Source organism: Rhinolophus ferrumequinum, chromosome 9, assembly GCF_004115265.2.
Source record: "Rhinolophus ferrumequinum isolate MPI-CBG mRhiFer1 chromosome 9, mRhiFer1_v1.p, whole genome shotgun sequence".
NCBI classification, from domain to species: Eukaryota; Metazoa; Chordata; class Mammalia; order Chiroptera; family Rhinolophidae; genus Rhinolophus; species Rhinolophus ferrumequinum.
In genome coordinates this window covers 49,036,854-49,054,222 of record NC_046292.1, presented here as the reverse complement: position 1 = coordinate 49,054,222, position 17,369 = coordinate 49,036,854, and the positions used below count along the sequence as shown (strand labels likewise).

Below are 17,369 nucleotides of genomic sequence, written 5' to 3'. Positions count from 1 at the left end.
GCAGTCAGTTATTTGACAATGTATTTACTTCAGTGAGAAGTGGCTGTCAGGTGACTTCCAGCAGCGGGAAATAAAGAACAGGAGAGTGAGGAATGTAGGGAGAAGATGGAAACCAAATTAAAATGAACAAAACCAAACAAATTAAATCAGAATGCTCCTCAATGAAGTAATGTGACTATCCTTTCAGGTGGTTTTGTTAAAAAAAACCCTCTGTGGTTCATCTTGAAAGAATGCATACGAAGTGTGTTAAGAATCAGAGTCACTGGCCAGTATTTGAGATTTCTGCGGCTGGGAGTAGAAAAACACATCATACAAAACATGGACACAGCTCAAATTCCCCATGTGTGCGATTTTCTCTGTGATTCTCAGTGAGTTGAAAGAACCTGTTAGAAAGTCATCTGAGGTCACTTGAGGATTGCTTTCCGAGTGTCAGTTTATTCTTCTTACTTTTCCTCTTTGACAAACCAGGAAAGTCACATGGAGTGGGTGGGACTTATGATATTCAGAAAAATAAAGAACAAAAAACCAGAGCAGGAGTGGGAGGAATGGCTGTAGCAATCAAGAGTATTAAAGAGAGTTCAAAAATAAAGTTGGGATGTTACAGAACAAACAAACAATCAAAAAAAGCCAAAAAGAAATGAACTAATAGGCATATAAAAATAGAAAGCCCCAAACTGCCCCAATTGATGATGCAGATAAAGAATAGACTTGGCTATCCATATATAATGTTAAATATCTGTCTGTTACAGCATCATATAAAATTGGATAGCTGGCTATATTTTCACCAAATTTGAAGGATTCTTTGGGGTTGGTCTAATTAATAATATAGAGTACATGATGTAGCTGAACTTCTCTTTGGGAAACCTAAGAGGCACACCTTAACTTATTCCCCTGGAAAACATGGAGTTCTTTTCCAGATGAGCTTTAGGCTTTGATCAAACTCTACTTCTCACACAGGCAACTCTGTAGCGTGCTCGTGGTAAGTAGCAGTAATTTATTTAGCTTTGGTTAATGATTATCCGAAGCAATGCACGATGGCCAGCTGGTTTATAATATGGCAGACTTGGAGGGGAGTTCTGACAATAAAGGAAGACAATGGGAGAAAAATGGAATGGGAAAGCTCCAGGTCAGAGACACCATGCAAATATGACAGAGGCGGCAGGAGCCTATGAAAGACGGGTGAAGAGGTATAGAGAGAGACCAGCCGTGGGAAGAGGGAAGATGCTCCAGGCAAAATGAGGCATTTAAACCTGGGAAAACCATCCAGTTGAGCATCCATTCTCAACTCTTCACTTTCATCACACCATAAGGAAAGAGGCACAAAGACATTTACTGAAAATGCCAGCAATGACTTATTTCTCGGGGAAAATTGACCACATATCACTGAAAAGCACTAGTAAAAAATGTCAGAAAGTGTCCTCAAGTCCCACAGTGCCAATGTGTATACCACCTCTCAACATAAGAACAACCAAAAGTGATGAAGAAACGAAAGCTTCAAGAAAGTAAAAGTTGTAAATTTTGTGATTTCTGATGTGGTACATGGTTGGAATTTAAATAAACATTCCCCCTCAAAGAAGACTATTTTTGTTATAAGAAATATCTAAATCACAAAACCTTATTTGACAATTTCTTCCTTGATTCTATAAATAGCTTTGTACGGAATAGCAAAAGAGAATTCCTGCAAAACACAGGTGTTAATATTCTTTTATTTGTTTATTTGCTTTTAAAGCACTTTGCCTGCTTTGCTGAGAAGGTGCTTTTAAAAGAAGAGTCAGAGGATAGTAGCAAAACACACAGCAAAACAATTTTGACCAGAAATTGGGCCTCGGGGTTTCCAGATCATAAAAATAGCCAGTCAAAACCACAAATGGATGAAAAGAGAGGAGATAATTTTTACCAACTGTGGGAGTGGTGGCTGCACTCAAGGAATTGGTAGACGATATTGACGAAGTGCTTTCAGCCCGGGCTAGGGGTGCTATCGGAGGAGGGCTGGAAGAATGTATGGGAGGGCTAAAAGGTCTGGGCTGTGGGGAGAAGAAAAGACATGGAAAGTTAGATACACAGGCCATAACACTTTTGTTCCATATTTTAAATGTCTCCCAGCCCCAGCTATAACAATTCAGGTTCTTAGAGAGTATAGGTGACACCACTTGTGTACTGAAATTGATTGTATCTATACAGAACCTTGTGGATGGAGCTAGAGGAACCATAAACCACAATGTGCTACACTCACTAGGTACATCCAAGTTAGAGAAGCTGAGATCTGTGATGCGGTCAGTTGTTTCAGAACTGTGAACTCACATGCCCTCAGGGACTAAGCAGCTAATATAATGTGAGAGCTTAACCCCATTTAATGCAATTTACATGCAAAACAGTATGCTGTACTAGCCAAACTAAATATTATAAACATCACCAGTTTGTCGCTCCTGTGTGTGGATGCCAAAAGAATTTACCTCTGCCAGAAGTCTCTTTATTTTTCACACAGAATGTTCTCTACCCCTTACCCTTAAAACACGATGTAAGAAACTTCCAGAACAAATTCATCACTCTCCTTTATATCTACATACTGTGCCTACCACCAATAACTTCTCTGTGTAGTCTGGGGACAGAAATCAGGACTTGCCCTCTCTTGGGGTCTTTCAAAACCAGATAAATATAGTGAAAAGAAATGCCTCCCTTTCTAAAGGATTTAGCACAATTGAGCATGACTGTCTTAGACCTGTAGCAGAACTGAGGGCCCCAGCGTCCCTATTTTAGATCCTGGCTTGAAAGATGGTAGAGATTTGAGGAGGGTTGAAATGTACACCCATACTGCAGTGACTATCTTTCGGATGCTTCCTGTCAGAGCCATTTGTATAAGTGATCTAAGGCTTAGACCTGAAGTTGAGATAGTCTGTGTTAAGGCTTTTGACTTCTGTTTGTCATTCTCATCGTGAGTTTCTGAGCAAGCCAAAGCAGAAGGGAACATACCACATCTCCGACTCCAGGTTTTCCTGGAGGTAGCTTTGGCCGAGATGGAGGCCGGGGAGGAGGTGGAGGTGGGGTGGTGCTGCTGCTGGGACCCAAGGGAGTGGCAGGCCGAGCAGGGGATGACGCACCTGAAAAACAAGCTGGTGTTAAAAAATAGGGTATCTGAGGGGAAAAAAAAATGGCTGGAAGCACAAGTGGCCAAAGCGCAATCATCACTTAAACCCTCCTTCCCCATTCCCTCACAGTGCAATGCCAGTCCTGGGCACTTTTTGTCACCTCCACAGTTAGTATATTCAACGCTGTAGCATGTGGTGTTTTTTGTTTCTTTGTTTGTTTGTTTTTTAATTCAGAAAAAAAATCACTCAGTTGAACTATGGTTGATGGCAAAAGCTGAAGCTCGTTGTCTTTGTTGTCATGTGACACCCAGCGAAAGGTAAATCCTTTTATTAGTCTCTGTGACAGAAAATATGTTCTTAAGACTCTTGGCTGAGTGGAGAGTAGCTTTCATTTTGACTACATGACTACCAAACTTATGATAAATTATTTTGCTTTTTATATATTCAGAATTTACTTATGTCCAAGATGAAAATGGAGTTAGAACTTGAAGGAAGATGAATGATATCTCCACATCATATATATATATAAATGTATAAGAGAATTACCCCTTTTACTATGCTTCAAAATATGAGTGCTGACTTTATAAATGTAAGCAAACATTTGCTGGTAAGCAAAGGACAAACTATAAAAAGGTAAATTAGATGTTGCATGAATACTTTGTGTTTAGAATCTTGATAACAGGAACACATGGAGTTTAGAGGATTTTATGTTTTGAAGGAATCTGTTGTACGTAGTTTGCCCATGATGATTTTTGTGATGATTTTTAAAAGAGCCTCCTGGATTTACTTTTCTGGCTGTCAATGACAAGCATGGGAAACACAGAAGACACACAGAGGCTGGCATGCACACCAATCAGCACACCAGTGGGGTCTCTAGACTCAGGGGTCCGCCTATTGGCAGTTATATGTCTCGGATACATGGGTAAACAACTTGGCCAAAACCCTTAGGAGAGTCAAATTAACATTCCAAATAGTTCTTGTTCAGAAAAGTTTCAACTACTCCAGATGTTTTGTCACTTTGGTTTGAAGCACAGGTATCAAATCATTCCAAGAAAATTTTAAGAAATCCTGCCCAAGGAAAATACCTGCCCCTCCCCAACCCGTCCAACACAACACCGTGTTCCCTGGAGAACCCTAGAGCAGCATCTGTCTCCAGATTTTCAGATTCTCGAAGAAGTAGAGCAGCAAACCCGTCATCTCAGCATCTGCTCTCATCTTAGGAGAGTCCGTGGGTGGGGCTAAACCTTGCTACTCTTGTTTAAACATCTTGCAATCTTGAACATGTTGTGTTTCTCTCTGCTGTTTATTCTAAGTGTAATTTCATTAGCGGGAAACCCTACTAATTATTACCGCCACCTCCATCCCTACCTCTACCTCCTCTCTATCACTACCACTTTTTTTACTGTATTCTTACTTTTTATTTTGTTGGACCAGAATTTATACTAGGTACTTTACATGCATTATCTTATTTTATCTCCACAGTAAGCTTCAGAGGAAGGTGCTCTTACTATCTCAATGGAAACTAAAACTCAGAGATGTTCAGTAACTTGCTGAACGTCACACAGCACAAATGATCTATTTAACTCCAAAACCCAAGCTCAAATGCAGTGTCTCATAGTTTGAGGTGGACTTATAGTTTTAGGTAGAGTTCCACATTTTGCATAGAGCTTGGTCATATTTTTGCATGGACAGCTTGCAAATACCTTTCTTAGTATAAATATTCTTAGTCTTTTGGCAAATCTTCTCTTGAACAAAAAAAAATGGGGTATGTTTTGACAGGTCCCACAACAAAGTTTTATTTCAAGTCAATAAATTTACATCCAGGATGTGTTCAGTAAACAAAAGTGACAGCACAGAGATTGGAAATAAGCTTTCAAACAACAAAGTCTTTATCAGGAAGTTTCCTGGGGCTTTTTGGGGGGTTCTAGTTCATTGAAAAATCATGCCATAGGAGTACTTCAAAATGTGTATCCATGGGTCTATTTCCAAGAAATAGTCTTCTGAATCAATCTCAGGTAAAGGTCAGCTGCTTATCCTTTTCCTACATGTTCCAGAGGGGAAATTTTAAAAACCAGTTTTAGCAGTGCTCGGGAAAGTAGTAATAGGTTATCCATGTTCAAGGCAGTGTGGAATACTGAAAAAACTGGATGAAAAGTCAGATGATCTGAGTTCTGGCCCTGCCAGCCTCTTATCAGTTTCCTGTTTTCAAAAATGAGACTTGTTTCTACCTTACAAGGTAGTTGTAACAATCAAAATGGAAAATGCTTATGAAAGTGTTTTACTAAACTATAATATGCTACAAAAATGAAAGGCAATCAATAGATGTTGATGCTGATGGTTAAGATGTGGCTTTTGATACAGTTAGAACTAAAAACAAAGAAAAAAGTGTCTAGTTGACTGTTTTCCTTTATGGACACCTGATTTAACTCATTTTTTTCCTTACTGAATTGATTTAATTGATTTGTTGTGCCGTTGGAAGACACTAAAGGAGTGTTTAAGAACCAAAGCCTACTTGACAGAACCCTGAGGTTCAGTAGAGGAAATTCAGGGCCTGAGGGGACATTTCACAACAAAAGTAAGGCTTCACATGCTTTCGTGTGATTACACAATTGTTTCATATTATAGGAGAGTCGAAGGTGATTATTTGTACATCTCTATCATTCTTCGATGTTTTATTGTACTTTCATTTCCCCTTCAAGCAGTGTTTATTTCCAAGAGCAATGCTGGAAAATAATTGGATAACATCACCAGTTAAGGCTTAACTTTAAAAATCACACATACATTATTTGAGTTTCATGAGTTAAAAAAAAAATTGGCAATCATTAACATGTGCTCAATCCATGTGCTGTTCTCACCCTGAAGTTTCATCATAGTTTCTTTGGTAACCCCTGACACAGCGGTAACTGTAGCTTCAACTTTCATCTCTCTTTTTGTTTTTGTGTGGATGGGGGTGGACAGTGGGGGCCGCTGGGGAGAAGTGGTAAATGGAATCCAACAGATCTGAGCTCAGATTCTGGCTCTGCTGCTTATTAGCTTTGTGACTATGGCCAAGTTCCATCTTTGAGCTCCCATATTGAACACTGTCGCTCTAAAAAGATTTGTAGTTAGGAAATATATTTTGTTAATTCAATCCCAGGTAACTCAAGCTCACTCATTTATGGATGTGTGTGTGTGTGTGTGTGTGTGTGTGTGTGTGTCCGTGTCTAACATCTTTTAAGATTATTCTAATATTCCAAGTTGGAAAATGTTGCACCAAACATTCTACCTTTACTAACACCTCTCTTTCCATGGCTTCCAAACTTGCTGCAGGCCAATAAAACTCTTTTTCCTTCCCGTCTCTTGTCACACAACCCACACAGGAGAAGAGATAGCCTTTGCCAAGAATCAGAGTCTGCCTTCCAGTAAAGCAATGTTTTGGCTAAACTAGGTATTTTTAACTTTTTCCATGAGGAAATTAAAGCTCTTGGAGCAAATTATTAACTTCCAACTGTGTTTGAATATCAGGTAACTCTTTTGATTTACAAAGCTGTAAGCACTGTCTAAACTTGGTGGGTGACACTCACCTTGCTGTGAATGAAATTTTAAAAGTGAGCATAATGGTATCCAATTTAGTAGAGTTGGAGAAGTACAGAAAGTCTCATCAGGTAAGGGTTATAAAAAGCAGGGAATGAGAAGCATTGCTAATCTTTAAAACATGAGGACATATCCTATCGTTGTAATCCTAAATTTACATTTCTGCCAGTCTGTGTATATTCCATCAATAAAACATTAAACAGCAAATAAACTGGGACTTAATTAAGGAGTTAATGGTGCAAAGTTTTATTTATTCATGAGCTTCATTGGCCCAGTTCAATCTTCCACTTAGAAATTCAATCCTTTAATACCAGCAAAGTATTTTCTTTTATCCGGCTCAATTATTAAGAATCAATAGTCTTTACTGGTAACATTTTAAAGTACTTTCAAATAAGGGCATGGAAGCTAAACATAAAAACAACAGAACTCCCCAAGATTCCAGAAAGAAAGCCAAAGCTCCTCTCTCTACTCATTAGATCAGCGGTTAATTCAATTAAACAGACATCTCCCAGAGCTTTGTGGAAGGTGATGGAAGAAACACAGATGAATAACAAAGCTGTCCTGCCCTTCGCTTTCACCGTGAGACCTCCGCGAGAGGGCATTATGCCTTGAAAAGGCCTTTCAAAACACTGAGAGCCGGGCTCAGGAAAGAGAGCCTCCTTGTGGAAGACAGCGGAAACACGCCCCTCTTTGACAACGAACAGCCCGCTTCTTTGGGTTTGAGGTCTGAAGTGAAGGCTTTACCTAGAGGCCCTTTCCGTATTATCTTTACATAGAAGTAAGGAGCGCATATTCCCAAAAAAGATCTAAAGAAGCAACAGGGGATGGAGGTGGGTGCTTTAAACTTCTAGAAGTATAGAGAGTAGCACTGAGGAGTAGGTTTTCGGAAAACTTCGGTGATCTTGTTGACACAGTGCAGTATAGGTGGGTGTCAGTCATCAAGTAAGTTTGGAGATTTTGTAACTAAACGTTACAAGAGGGCCTGGAGATAGTAGTGGTTAAGAATACAAGTTTAGGATTAGACAGACCCAAGTCTATCACCTGTAGCTCTGTAAAGTTGGGCAAATTACTGGACATCTCTGAGCCTCAGTTTTCCCATCTGTAAAATGGGGGAAATAAGAGCATCTACCACATGGCTTGTTGTGAGGATAAAGGAATGTACATAAAGCACTTAGCATGGTGCCAAGTCAAGAAACTATAGTTGTTATTATTAGCAAAACAAAGGCTCTCAAAAGTCCTATGGTAAAGAAATCTGCTGATTTTGTTTTAACACAATGTTCCCTAAACTTATTTGAGTATTGAATACTTTTCTTTTTTTGGTGGAGGAGGGGACAGAGGGCACACCTAAGGATACATAACATCGGTTTTGTGCGCAGTACAGCCCTCTCCTTGATCAGCCTGGATGCTCTAACTTTACATCCCAGAGGGATTTGCATACATAGAGCAAGCATGGAAGATACTCTATTGAAAAGACAGCACTGATGACTGACTAATAAAGGCAATGCCTTTCCTTTCTGTCTCTTACTACATTAAATAACTTAAACTTGGTATCCTCTTTCAAAGCAAATGAAAAACAAACAGTATTAGGTTGGTGCAAAAGTAATTGCAGTTTAAAAGGTTAAAAATAATTGCAAAAACCGCAATTACTTTTGCACCAACTTAATTCATGACACCCTCAGGAAAATGCCTAAACTTAACCCACAGGTACAGAAGGGAAGGCACTGGAGGGTCTTGCCAGACAAATGTGAGCACCAGTGGAATAAATGATACGGAAGAAGATACATTAGCAAAATATTATTATTATTATTATTTTTTGGTATGCATGGCAGGTGTTCCCATCCTTTCAAAATCAGAGAATACAAAATGAAGCTTCAAATAAGGAAAACAAAAAACAGATTCAATGTCAACATTTGTATCTATCATTTCAAAACGTACATTTCTGATAGACTCTCCCATCACCTGTCACCATACTTAGAGTGAACTTCATAGGCTGATGAGCATGTCAAAATGAAATCAAGAATACTTTAGTGGCAGCTTGATTGGATTGAGGTGCAAAAAGGCATCTTCCTTTTGCTTTCCCCTAAAATCTCCTTTTCAAACTCCTTTTTTTCTGAAGCAAATTAGAGGGGTTAATATGGTTCTTCCTCCACAACAAAACAAAGGGAAAAAAATAGAAGAAGAAGAAGAAAAAAATCACATTGATTTATAAAAACTATGACCCTTGGGAAAAAGAAATACAAACTCTCAGTTATAGGAATATAGTCTGAGGACCTAATCTATAACACGGTAACTATATCGTATAGTCAATAACACGGCATTGTGTAATTTAAATTTGCTAAAAGAGTAGAACTTCAATGTTCTCATCAAAAAAATAAAGATAAACCTGTGAAGTGATGGATGTGTTAATTAACTCAATGTGAGGAATCCTTTCACAATGCACATGTATATCAAATCATTATGTTGTGCAGTTTAAATATCTTACAATTTTCTTTGTCAATTATACCCCAGTAAAGCTGAAAACAAAACAAACTAACAAACTAGGGCCCTTGTGGAGGCACCTGAGGAGGAAATCAGACATTTAACATGCAACTCACTGGCTATGACATCTGTCTTTCTAGAACTTTCCTGAATCTGAACAATGACATTACAGCTTTCTTTAAAAATATATATATACTTCCTGACGGCAGGGTGTAAGGGAGGGCACTCCTAAGGGCTGGGAGCACAGGGCAGATCACATCCACAGACTTGCATTATGCCTGCGAGCATTTGATGGATTAGGACATGCCACGGGGCCACAGGACACCCAAACCAAAGGAGGGATGACAGCTCTTAAGCCAACTGCCAAGCAGGAGGAAGGCGTTGCTCACACTGCAGCAGCTATGGCCATTCCGGGTCACACGAGCACACTCAAACAGTAAGACGTACCACTGGTGGTCCCCGTACCACTGCCCGAGCCAGGTCCGGGGGACGAAACCACAGTCCTGTAGGTGGGTGGTGGTGGGGGAGGCGGAGTTGCTCTCTGGCCCAACCCAAAATCTTTAGGAGATGAGACTGTTTCTAAGTAATCGTCTTTAACGAAGGTCTGCTCAGCGGCTTTCTTCTGGACTTCTTCTAAATTAAGCGGTGACGGTACGTTGGGAGGAGGACCAGGGGGCCCTGGAGGGGGTCCTGGGGGACCAGGGGGGCCTGGGGGGCCCAGAGCTGGGGAGTCAGCTGGATTGTCTGGTGTAGCTGGTGGGGACACCACCTTTTCCCTTGGAGTCAACTCTGGAGTAACATGTTCCGGGGACGTATCAGAAAAATGGACCCACTTTTCTTCAGCATTAACAGCAACAGATTTGGGGGACAACACTGGGCCAAAAATGCTGTCCAAGTCATTGATTGATGGTGGTTTTTCAGTTTTGACCTCTGTGGCTGACTGGTCATTTCCTGTAGTTAAAGTAGTTGATTTTAAACTTTAATTGACTTTGTGAATATTATTTGTCTCGGGGGTGGGCAGGATGAGAAGGGTAAGGCAAAGCCTGGTAAATATATTGCCTTGTGAGGTGCCTCAGTGGGCATATTTCATGATGTAAAAATATTGTGATCAGAGCAGAAGGGGAGGGGAGAGTTTCCTGCCACCAGATTGTGAACGTCATCTTTTTATGCGTTTATTTACCCTTTTGTAGGGTGACCCAGGTTAGCTATTTTTACCATCATCAAAAGCGCTGAGCACACTACCGCTCTCCAAAGCCTGCTCACAAGAGTGAAAAGTGTGATCACTTTGAAAAGGCAGTGGTAAGTTCACAGAGACGTACAAGCTCAGTAACTGCAAATTCCACAAGGGAGGTCCCTTGTGAAAATCTGGCCTACTGAAATGCACACAATGCAATAGAAAAAAAAAATTGATAGCTGAAAATCACCCTCATATTTGATAAAGATTATCCACTCTAGTGTATTATATGAAATGTTTGGTGAAACTAATTAAAATATCTGTTAGTTTAAAAAAATAGCACATCGTAATTGGCTGTAAGTCATCCACCTTAAATACACCAGAAACACAGTACAAAGATTATTTAAAGGGATATCCCCACATGTATATTTACAAACACACACATATACACTCCACATACAACATACACATAGGTTATAGAGAAGACATTTACTACTTATTAGAACTTTTACATATATACTTGTTTAATAGCGAAGAAAATTATAAAAAATATCTTTATAATTTCTTTTCTCATCAAGTCTCTAACCTGTTAACATTGTAGGCGTAACTGTGATACATAATCTATCTGAAATCATGAAACAGAAAAGTCTCTTTTTTGCTTAAAAAGTAGCATCAGCTATTCTTTCAAATTCTTGTCAGTAATGTGAGAAAAAAAAATTAAAACTGTCTTCTACAGCTTGGCAGGAAATATTTCATAACTACAATGTGAGGAAGTGTACTTTTTAAAAACTGAGGTTATTCAAATTAGAAATTGATACCTAAATAATTGCAAGGCATGAAGAAAAGGCCCTTTACCTTTTAATAACCCTTTGGCTACAGGAACCAGCTTAGTACATCCATATTTCACATTTGAAAGGAGTTACCGTTCAGGGTTCCAAGGCTACCAATAAATGGGGTAGCAGTTTGTATGGCCCACAACATTTATAATTTTGTTGCTGGTAGATTTATTTATCGCTAACATGTTTATGGAAATACAAGGGGCCAAAATGGTTTGAACTTGCAAACACCTTTACCTGTGACAGACACTCTGGATGACTCCCTTTTGGATCTGAGTCAATATAAATTTCATGACTGACTATTCTTGCATTTGCTCTTATTGATAACTATCCCCCTCTGTAACTATCTAATTCACCTGGCTGCATAAGGAGCAAAGGATGAAGCTGCAATAGAATTCCAAAGGTGATAAAGAACCACATTCTAAAGGCCTAGACACATAAAATAACTATTACTGCTTTTGATTTGCTAGCTGAATAAGATTAGGTAGATTATAAATTGTATGAATACGTAGTATTGATTTTACTAGAAGAGAAAGATGTGCCTTAGAAATGATCTGTCTAAAGGCATGCAGTCATTCCTTGCCATATTTCATCATCTTTACATCTTTTACATCTCTTTGCCATAGGATGGATACTAAATACTTTTATGACTACTGGGAAAAAAATTCCCCATCACCCATGCTTACCAGAATGGTGTACACCTTGGGAACCATTTTATGTCTTTATAGACTAAACAGTTTTAATTCTAGCAAAAATTTTATTCATTTTGGAAAAATACAAACTGTACCTTGAGACTATTAATTTGTAAATCATTAAACGAGATCCTATGAAGTGACGTGTCAATTAAACAATGACTTGATATTGAGATTTTCCCCCCTTCATTTTACAAGTAAATGTAGCCCTCATTTAGCAACAATATACAGAGGAAAAATTAATTGAGAAAGTGAACAGTTTTGTGAAACCCAAGAGTGATTTTTTAAAAATAAGTCTTCATAGTGAACTGTAATGGAAGCAAAACTAAATACAAACATTTTCATGTTTAGTCCAGTCTAAGGCTTTCAAATACATCAAGGGCAGTTTGAGGTGTAGGGCCACTGTTCTGACTGCCACATCATCCCCGAACAGAAAAAAGTAAAGCTCACCTGGTCCAACTGTTAGCGGGGAGCTTGTTCGGGGTGGAGTGGCTGGTATATTTTTTGGAGGCAGTGGTGGAGGTGCTGCAAAAGATGAGATGCCAAGCATTATTGATTACTTTCTCCCTAAGTTATACAATATTCTGTAGATAAGCAAGGTTTTGGCTTTCCTTCGTATTCCTGCTATTAATGGAATAGCCCATTAATGGTCTAATTCTTTTTCTTTTAAGTTTAAAATGAAGGGACTAATGCAGGACCCATTCAGACTTTCCGCTTTATGGTAATAAGAATTTGCCAAAAGAATGTCAGATAATAACCATAATAATATCATCATTTTACTCTTTCATTTCTTTATTAGACAAACCTCCTATGTCCTCTATTAGGAACTAGGAACACAGGGTTGAAGAAAAGAAGCTTCTGCCCTCAAGGAATTTATGAATGAATGATTGAGTAGCATGTTAACACACCGTTTCAATCCAGAGTGTGATAGAGGAACTCTGAGAACAGCTGGGTGGGGACTCAGGTGAGGGATTTTTAATACAGTCAGTCTTTGAAAGACTGGATTACATGGCTTTATATGGATTGAGTCTGGAAAGATTTCTCTAAGTTATATGTCTTAAACTTTAGTATATTTTTGAAAGTCTAAAGCAAAATAATTTGCATCAAGGAAGAATGAACAGATTCTTTTGATTAAAATTATGGCTAAAAAAACCCCCCTAAAATAGAACAAGTATTATACTATGGTCCCATCCCAGGGATTCACCCTTCTGAACTGGACTTGTCATTTTATAGACAAAGTTAGGAATTACTGTTTTAACAGGTACATTTTCCCCCTTATTCTTCTTTGAAATGAATATTTTCTTGTCACTGGCCATATTTGGTATATCACGAGTTCATAAACCAGCTATTCTCATAAACCAGCCCCAAGTTCATTTGTGAATCTGAATGTGGCCTAGTCTTTCATAAGCTAAAAGCAGAGTGGGCTGGCTGGCTGGCTGCTCACTGGAGAGTCCTTGCCAGTAGCCTCTACCTGCATGCATTAGAAAGAGCCCCCTTCTGTCATTCCTCACCAACCAAGTTTAACGATTCATTTTTAGAGAGCATCCCATCCTTCCACACAATGGGCCTGACAACACCTATCATCCTAAAGCCCGGGAATATGTGGTTCCTAATCTTAGGGATGAGCTTCTGAAAATGACACCTCAAAGGGATCATGTTTTCCCATAGAAGTTGAGTCAACCAGGGGCTCTATTTCTTATTAAGGATCTCTGCAAAAATTTAGGTCACAATCCACAAAATATCATAAAACGAAATAAAATACCATAAAAGCCTAATAACTTAAAAGAGCAAATTTATGCTGTAATCATGAAATAAGCAGGATTATATACTACACATCAACTATACAACAATATCTTTTGTGCTGAGCATAACCCCAGCACACAAAACTCATAGAACTATAAAATACTAATAGTTGGACTTAAAAATCAGTATGTTAGCTACATAAATATATAACTTGTTTACTTTCTTAGCATATAGGAAGTGTTTTCTAGGAATAATCTGGACAGCTCAGGTCTCTAAAGAAAGCTTTCCAAGGAAGTTAGAGCTTTTCAACTGGCTTTGTTTCACAGAAGCATGGAGAAATATTCAAAATCATGCCACTGGGGTTCTAATCCTTTCAAAACACATTTTTCAATGTTCAGAAGTTATAAAAAAAGGTGTTGATGTTTTTTCCTATCCTATTTTATAAAGGAAATAGTCTTGAAAAGACTGGATCACATAGCTTTCTAGCAATATTCCCAACAAATAATTTCATGGGCCTTTAATTAGGAGTCCTCTTGATTAATTCCTACGATTATTTTTAGGCACCAAAAAGCAGAGCCCTGGGGATGCTGAATGGGCAAAGGTATTAACTGGTCTGTATGTGAGCCTCACAGAATGACAATACCCTCTGCATCACCCCCACCCCCAACACCTTTATCTGAGATCCAATTTTCCTTCCATGGGCATTTTAAGGAGTGCTTTCCACATGCACATCTGCTATGGGACGTCTACTGAAATGAGAACTCAGTGCATCCATCTACCAGGTGGCTTGACAGAATGAGCAATTTATTCAGTCCAAATAGCTCAACCCACTGGGAGGTGAATGGCTATAAAGATCTTCAGGACTTCCTTCCCCAGCCACCTGGAGTGGATGGCCCAGTTTTGAGGTACATTTGCCCTGGTCTCTCATCTCAGCTTCTCTCTACCATATACCATCATGTCTCTTGCTCTCCAATCATCATTCTTCCCTCTCAACGTGTCCTTTGTATCATGTGTAGCCTCAGTTGTTCTGTAGGACTAGCAGAGGTGACCATATCTGATTTGGTCACCTCTGTGTTGTGCAATAGCCCATGCCTGGAGCGTAGTAGGTTCTTTAGCTCATTTGCTTCTCACTCTTACATATAGGTAATGAATGAATGAATAAGCCTGTGGGATGTCAGAAGAGACTATGATTCAAAGTTAATAATTTTGCTTTATGCTATTCCTGCTTTGACAACGTGTCCTAGGTTCCTTTAACTCTAAATCCTGTTAGAATAACATCTCTTCTGAATATTATACAGTCCACAATTTTGCTTACATAGACTTTCTACGAGTTGCCTAATTTCACTGTGCAGACAGACAGTAAAATGAGTCACTTATTTTTCCAGACAGAGCAGGCACATAACTTACTTCCAGTGGGAAAAGGCCTTGTTAACTTTGGCGACTCGATGCTTGGATTAATTGGTTGGCCGGAACCCCATATCTCAGGCTGATCTAAAAGAACTGGAAACATAAAAGAAAAGAAAAAATTTTCCAGAGTGAGTTCAAAAAAGAAACGCCCCTGGATTTTAGAACTTAACATTTCAATTTAAAGTTGAGCTTCACAAAATCATTTCCCCGTTGACTCAGTACCAGCAAATGAATTTACGAATGCGCTGCTCCTCACTCTTTTCAAGCAGAGAATGACAGTAGGACTGGGTATGCGTTTGTGTGTGTGAGCCACGGGCTGTCTGTGTGTTCACATATAGCTAAATAAAAACTGCGTTTTCTTCCTGCGTGGTCACCTCAGGACATTCTGAATGTCAGTACATGTACTGGGTGAATTTCTGGTATCCACTTGACATTTGCTTTAAATTGGCTTATTTAAAGTTTGTTGTGCATATGCTTCAGAAATTAAAATGCCTGGTTGTGTACAGTGGTTCGTATCTTTAAAGGATCTTATAGGGTCTTTAGATAAACCTTTTACAGCATCATAAAGAGAAATTAGATTATTCTAAAAATGTGTGGTGAATATCTTAAGAGAACCAGAAAAATAAACAAGTGCTTAGACATCTAAAGTAAATCAGGGCAATTAGTTATTGAACCTAAGGACATTGACTCTAAGGTTTCTTCTATTTCTTTTATCTCCCCTTTATGATGTTTTTTTATTACTATGGTAACGATGTAAATAACTAGATCTGCCCAGCACCTATCATGTGCCAGGGTCTATGTACATAATGCTTGTAATTCATTAGGCTGTAAAACAAGCTGGGAAGCTAGTTAAATATGAAATTTGAATCCAGCCTTCGCGCTTACCATAGGACCTCTGGCAAGGCATTTAAGCTCTGAGCTTCCCTTCCTTCAGTGTAAAATAGGAATAATAAGAGCAATCTCAGAGAGGTACTAAAAGGATTAAAGGAGGATATAAATATAATACATACACGAAAAATATAAATAAAATATATATAAGAAAAAATGTGTATAAGACACTTATCACAAGGCCCATAGCTATTATTATATGTATTTAATCCTTACAACACCACCATGTGGTTGACATTAGTACCATTTTCAGGAGAGGAAACCAAAGATTAGAGTGATTAAATAACTTGCCCAAGAGCAGACATGGTGAAAGAAGAGGACCTCAGAGCTGATCCCAGGAATGTATATCTGAGTCCAAAATATATAGTTTTTCCCCAAGCTTTTTAAACTAGAGATAAAAAACTCAATCAAAAGAAGTGAGAGCATGTAGACATGACACGTAAGTGTGGGCATTGGAAGAGTCAGTGTTCTTGGTGCAGATGTGGAACTCCACAGAACTTCAGGGGCTAACACCACCTAAAGAACAAGCAAGCCAGGCTCACTGACAACTCCAGGTGTGTTTCTCCTCTTCATCACAGACCTCAAAGACGGTCTTATTTCTGTTGTGTTTGAACATCACAGCAACCTTTTTTTCAAAGATGTGAAGAAGCATTTTTTTTTTTTATCATAGACTCCATGTGGGGCACCATCTTGATTTTTAAGAACTCTTTTCTATTTTGTATATCAGCTTTCTATACAGGTACAGAATTCCTTTAATAGGTAGATTCAAGTGACACAAATCCCACCTTCAGTGACTGCAAAATTATGTCTTTAATGTGATCGCAGATGAGTTAATAAAACAACTGATAACCTCACTGCAGGACTTCAATTGTAGACAAATCACTGCAGGAGTATTTAGGGATGTTCTCTGTACACTTTCCTAACTAAATCATTGAAAAAATATTCAGATGTGGCTGACTGCTAGCCTGCCTTCTAGCATATTCTCCATTTCTTCATAGTTACAGAGTTTTAGCTGGCCGCAATGGCACTAAATGCTCTCTGATGGCTCTGGTTGGAAGTGATGTGTGTCTCTTCCAGATTTTGCTTTTTCCAGAATTGGCAGTAAGGTCCATTGGTCCTTCTCCACCTCCATCCCTCTTTCTTCTGACTGGGAGGTGATGAGAGCTGGGCAGCCCCCTTGGACCCAGAGATGAAGGCCACATGTTGAGAATAGCAGAGCCACTCTACCAGTCCTACGTATGTTGTTTACTTTGAGACTGTTAACATGAAACAGAAATAAAATTCTATCTTGTCGCATTCACTCTACTTTGTTACTGCAACTTAGCGTCCTCATTATGCTTTCAAGTCTTGTTGTCCTTAACACTTAAATTTATTCCCTTCACCAATGGATCCTAGAAAAATAACATTTTATTATACATGTACCATAGTACTCTTAAATTACATCATTTTTATAAAAGCATTTTATATTATCAAACACAGTTACTGCATATCT

General features: G+C 38.8%; 1 protein-coding gene across 27 annotated transcripts in view; it reads right to left on the bottom strand.

Annotated features, from left to right (window-relative positions):
- SGIP1 (SH3GL interacting endocytic adaptor 1) overlaps window positions 1–17,369 on the bottom strand; it is a 195,438-nt gene that overhangs the window by 53,975 nt on the left and 124,094 nt on the right. For 14 of the 27 annotated variants that reach the window (XM_033114770.1, XM_033114771.1, XM_033114773.1 and 11 more), the window contains 5 exons: window positions 14,990–15,082; window positions 12,290–12,364; window positions 9,585–10,088; window positions 2,971–3,098; window positions 1,898–2,024 (listed from right to left, as the gene is read on the bottom strand). In XM_033114770.1, coding sequence (XP_032970661.1) covers window positions 1,898–2,024; window positions 2,971–3,098; window positions 9,585–10,088; window positions 12,290–12,364; window positions 14,990–15,082 — 927 coding nt within the window. The remainder of the gene's footprint in view (window positions 1–1,897; window positions 2,025–2,970; window positions 3,099–9,584; window positions 10,089–12,289; window positions 12,365–14,989; window positions 15,083–17,369) is intronic. The other 13 variants (XM_033114784.1, XM_033114785.1, XM_033114786.1 and 10 more) reach the window with 1 other exon arrangement.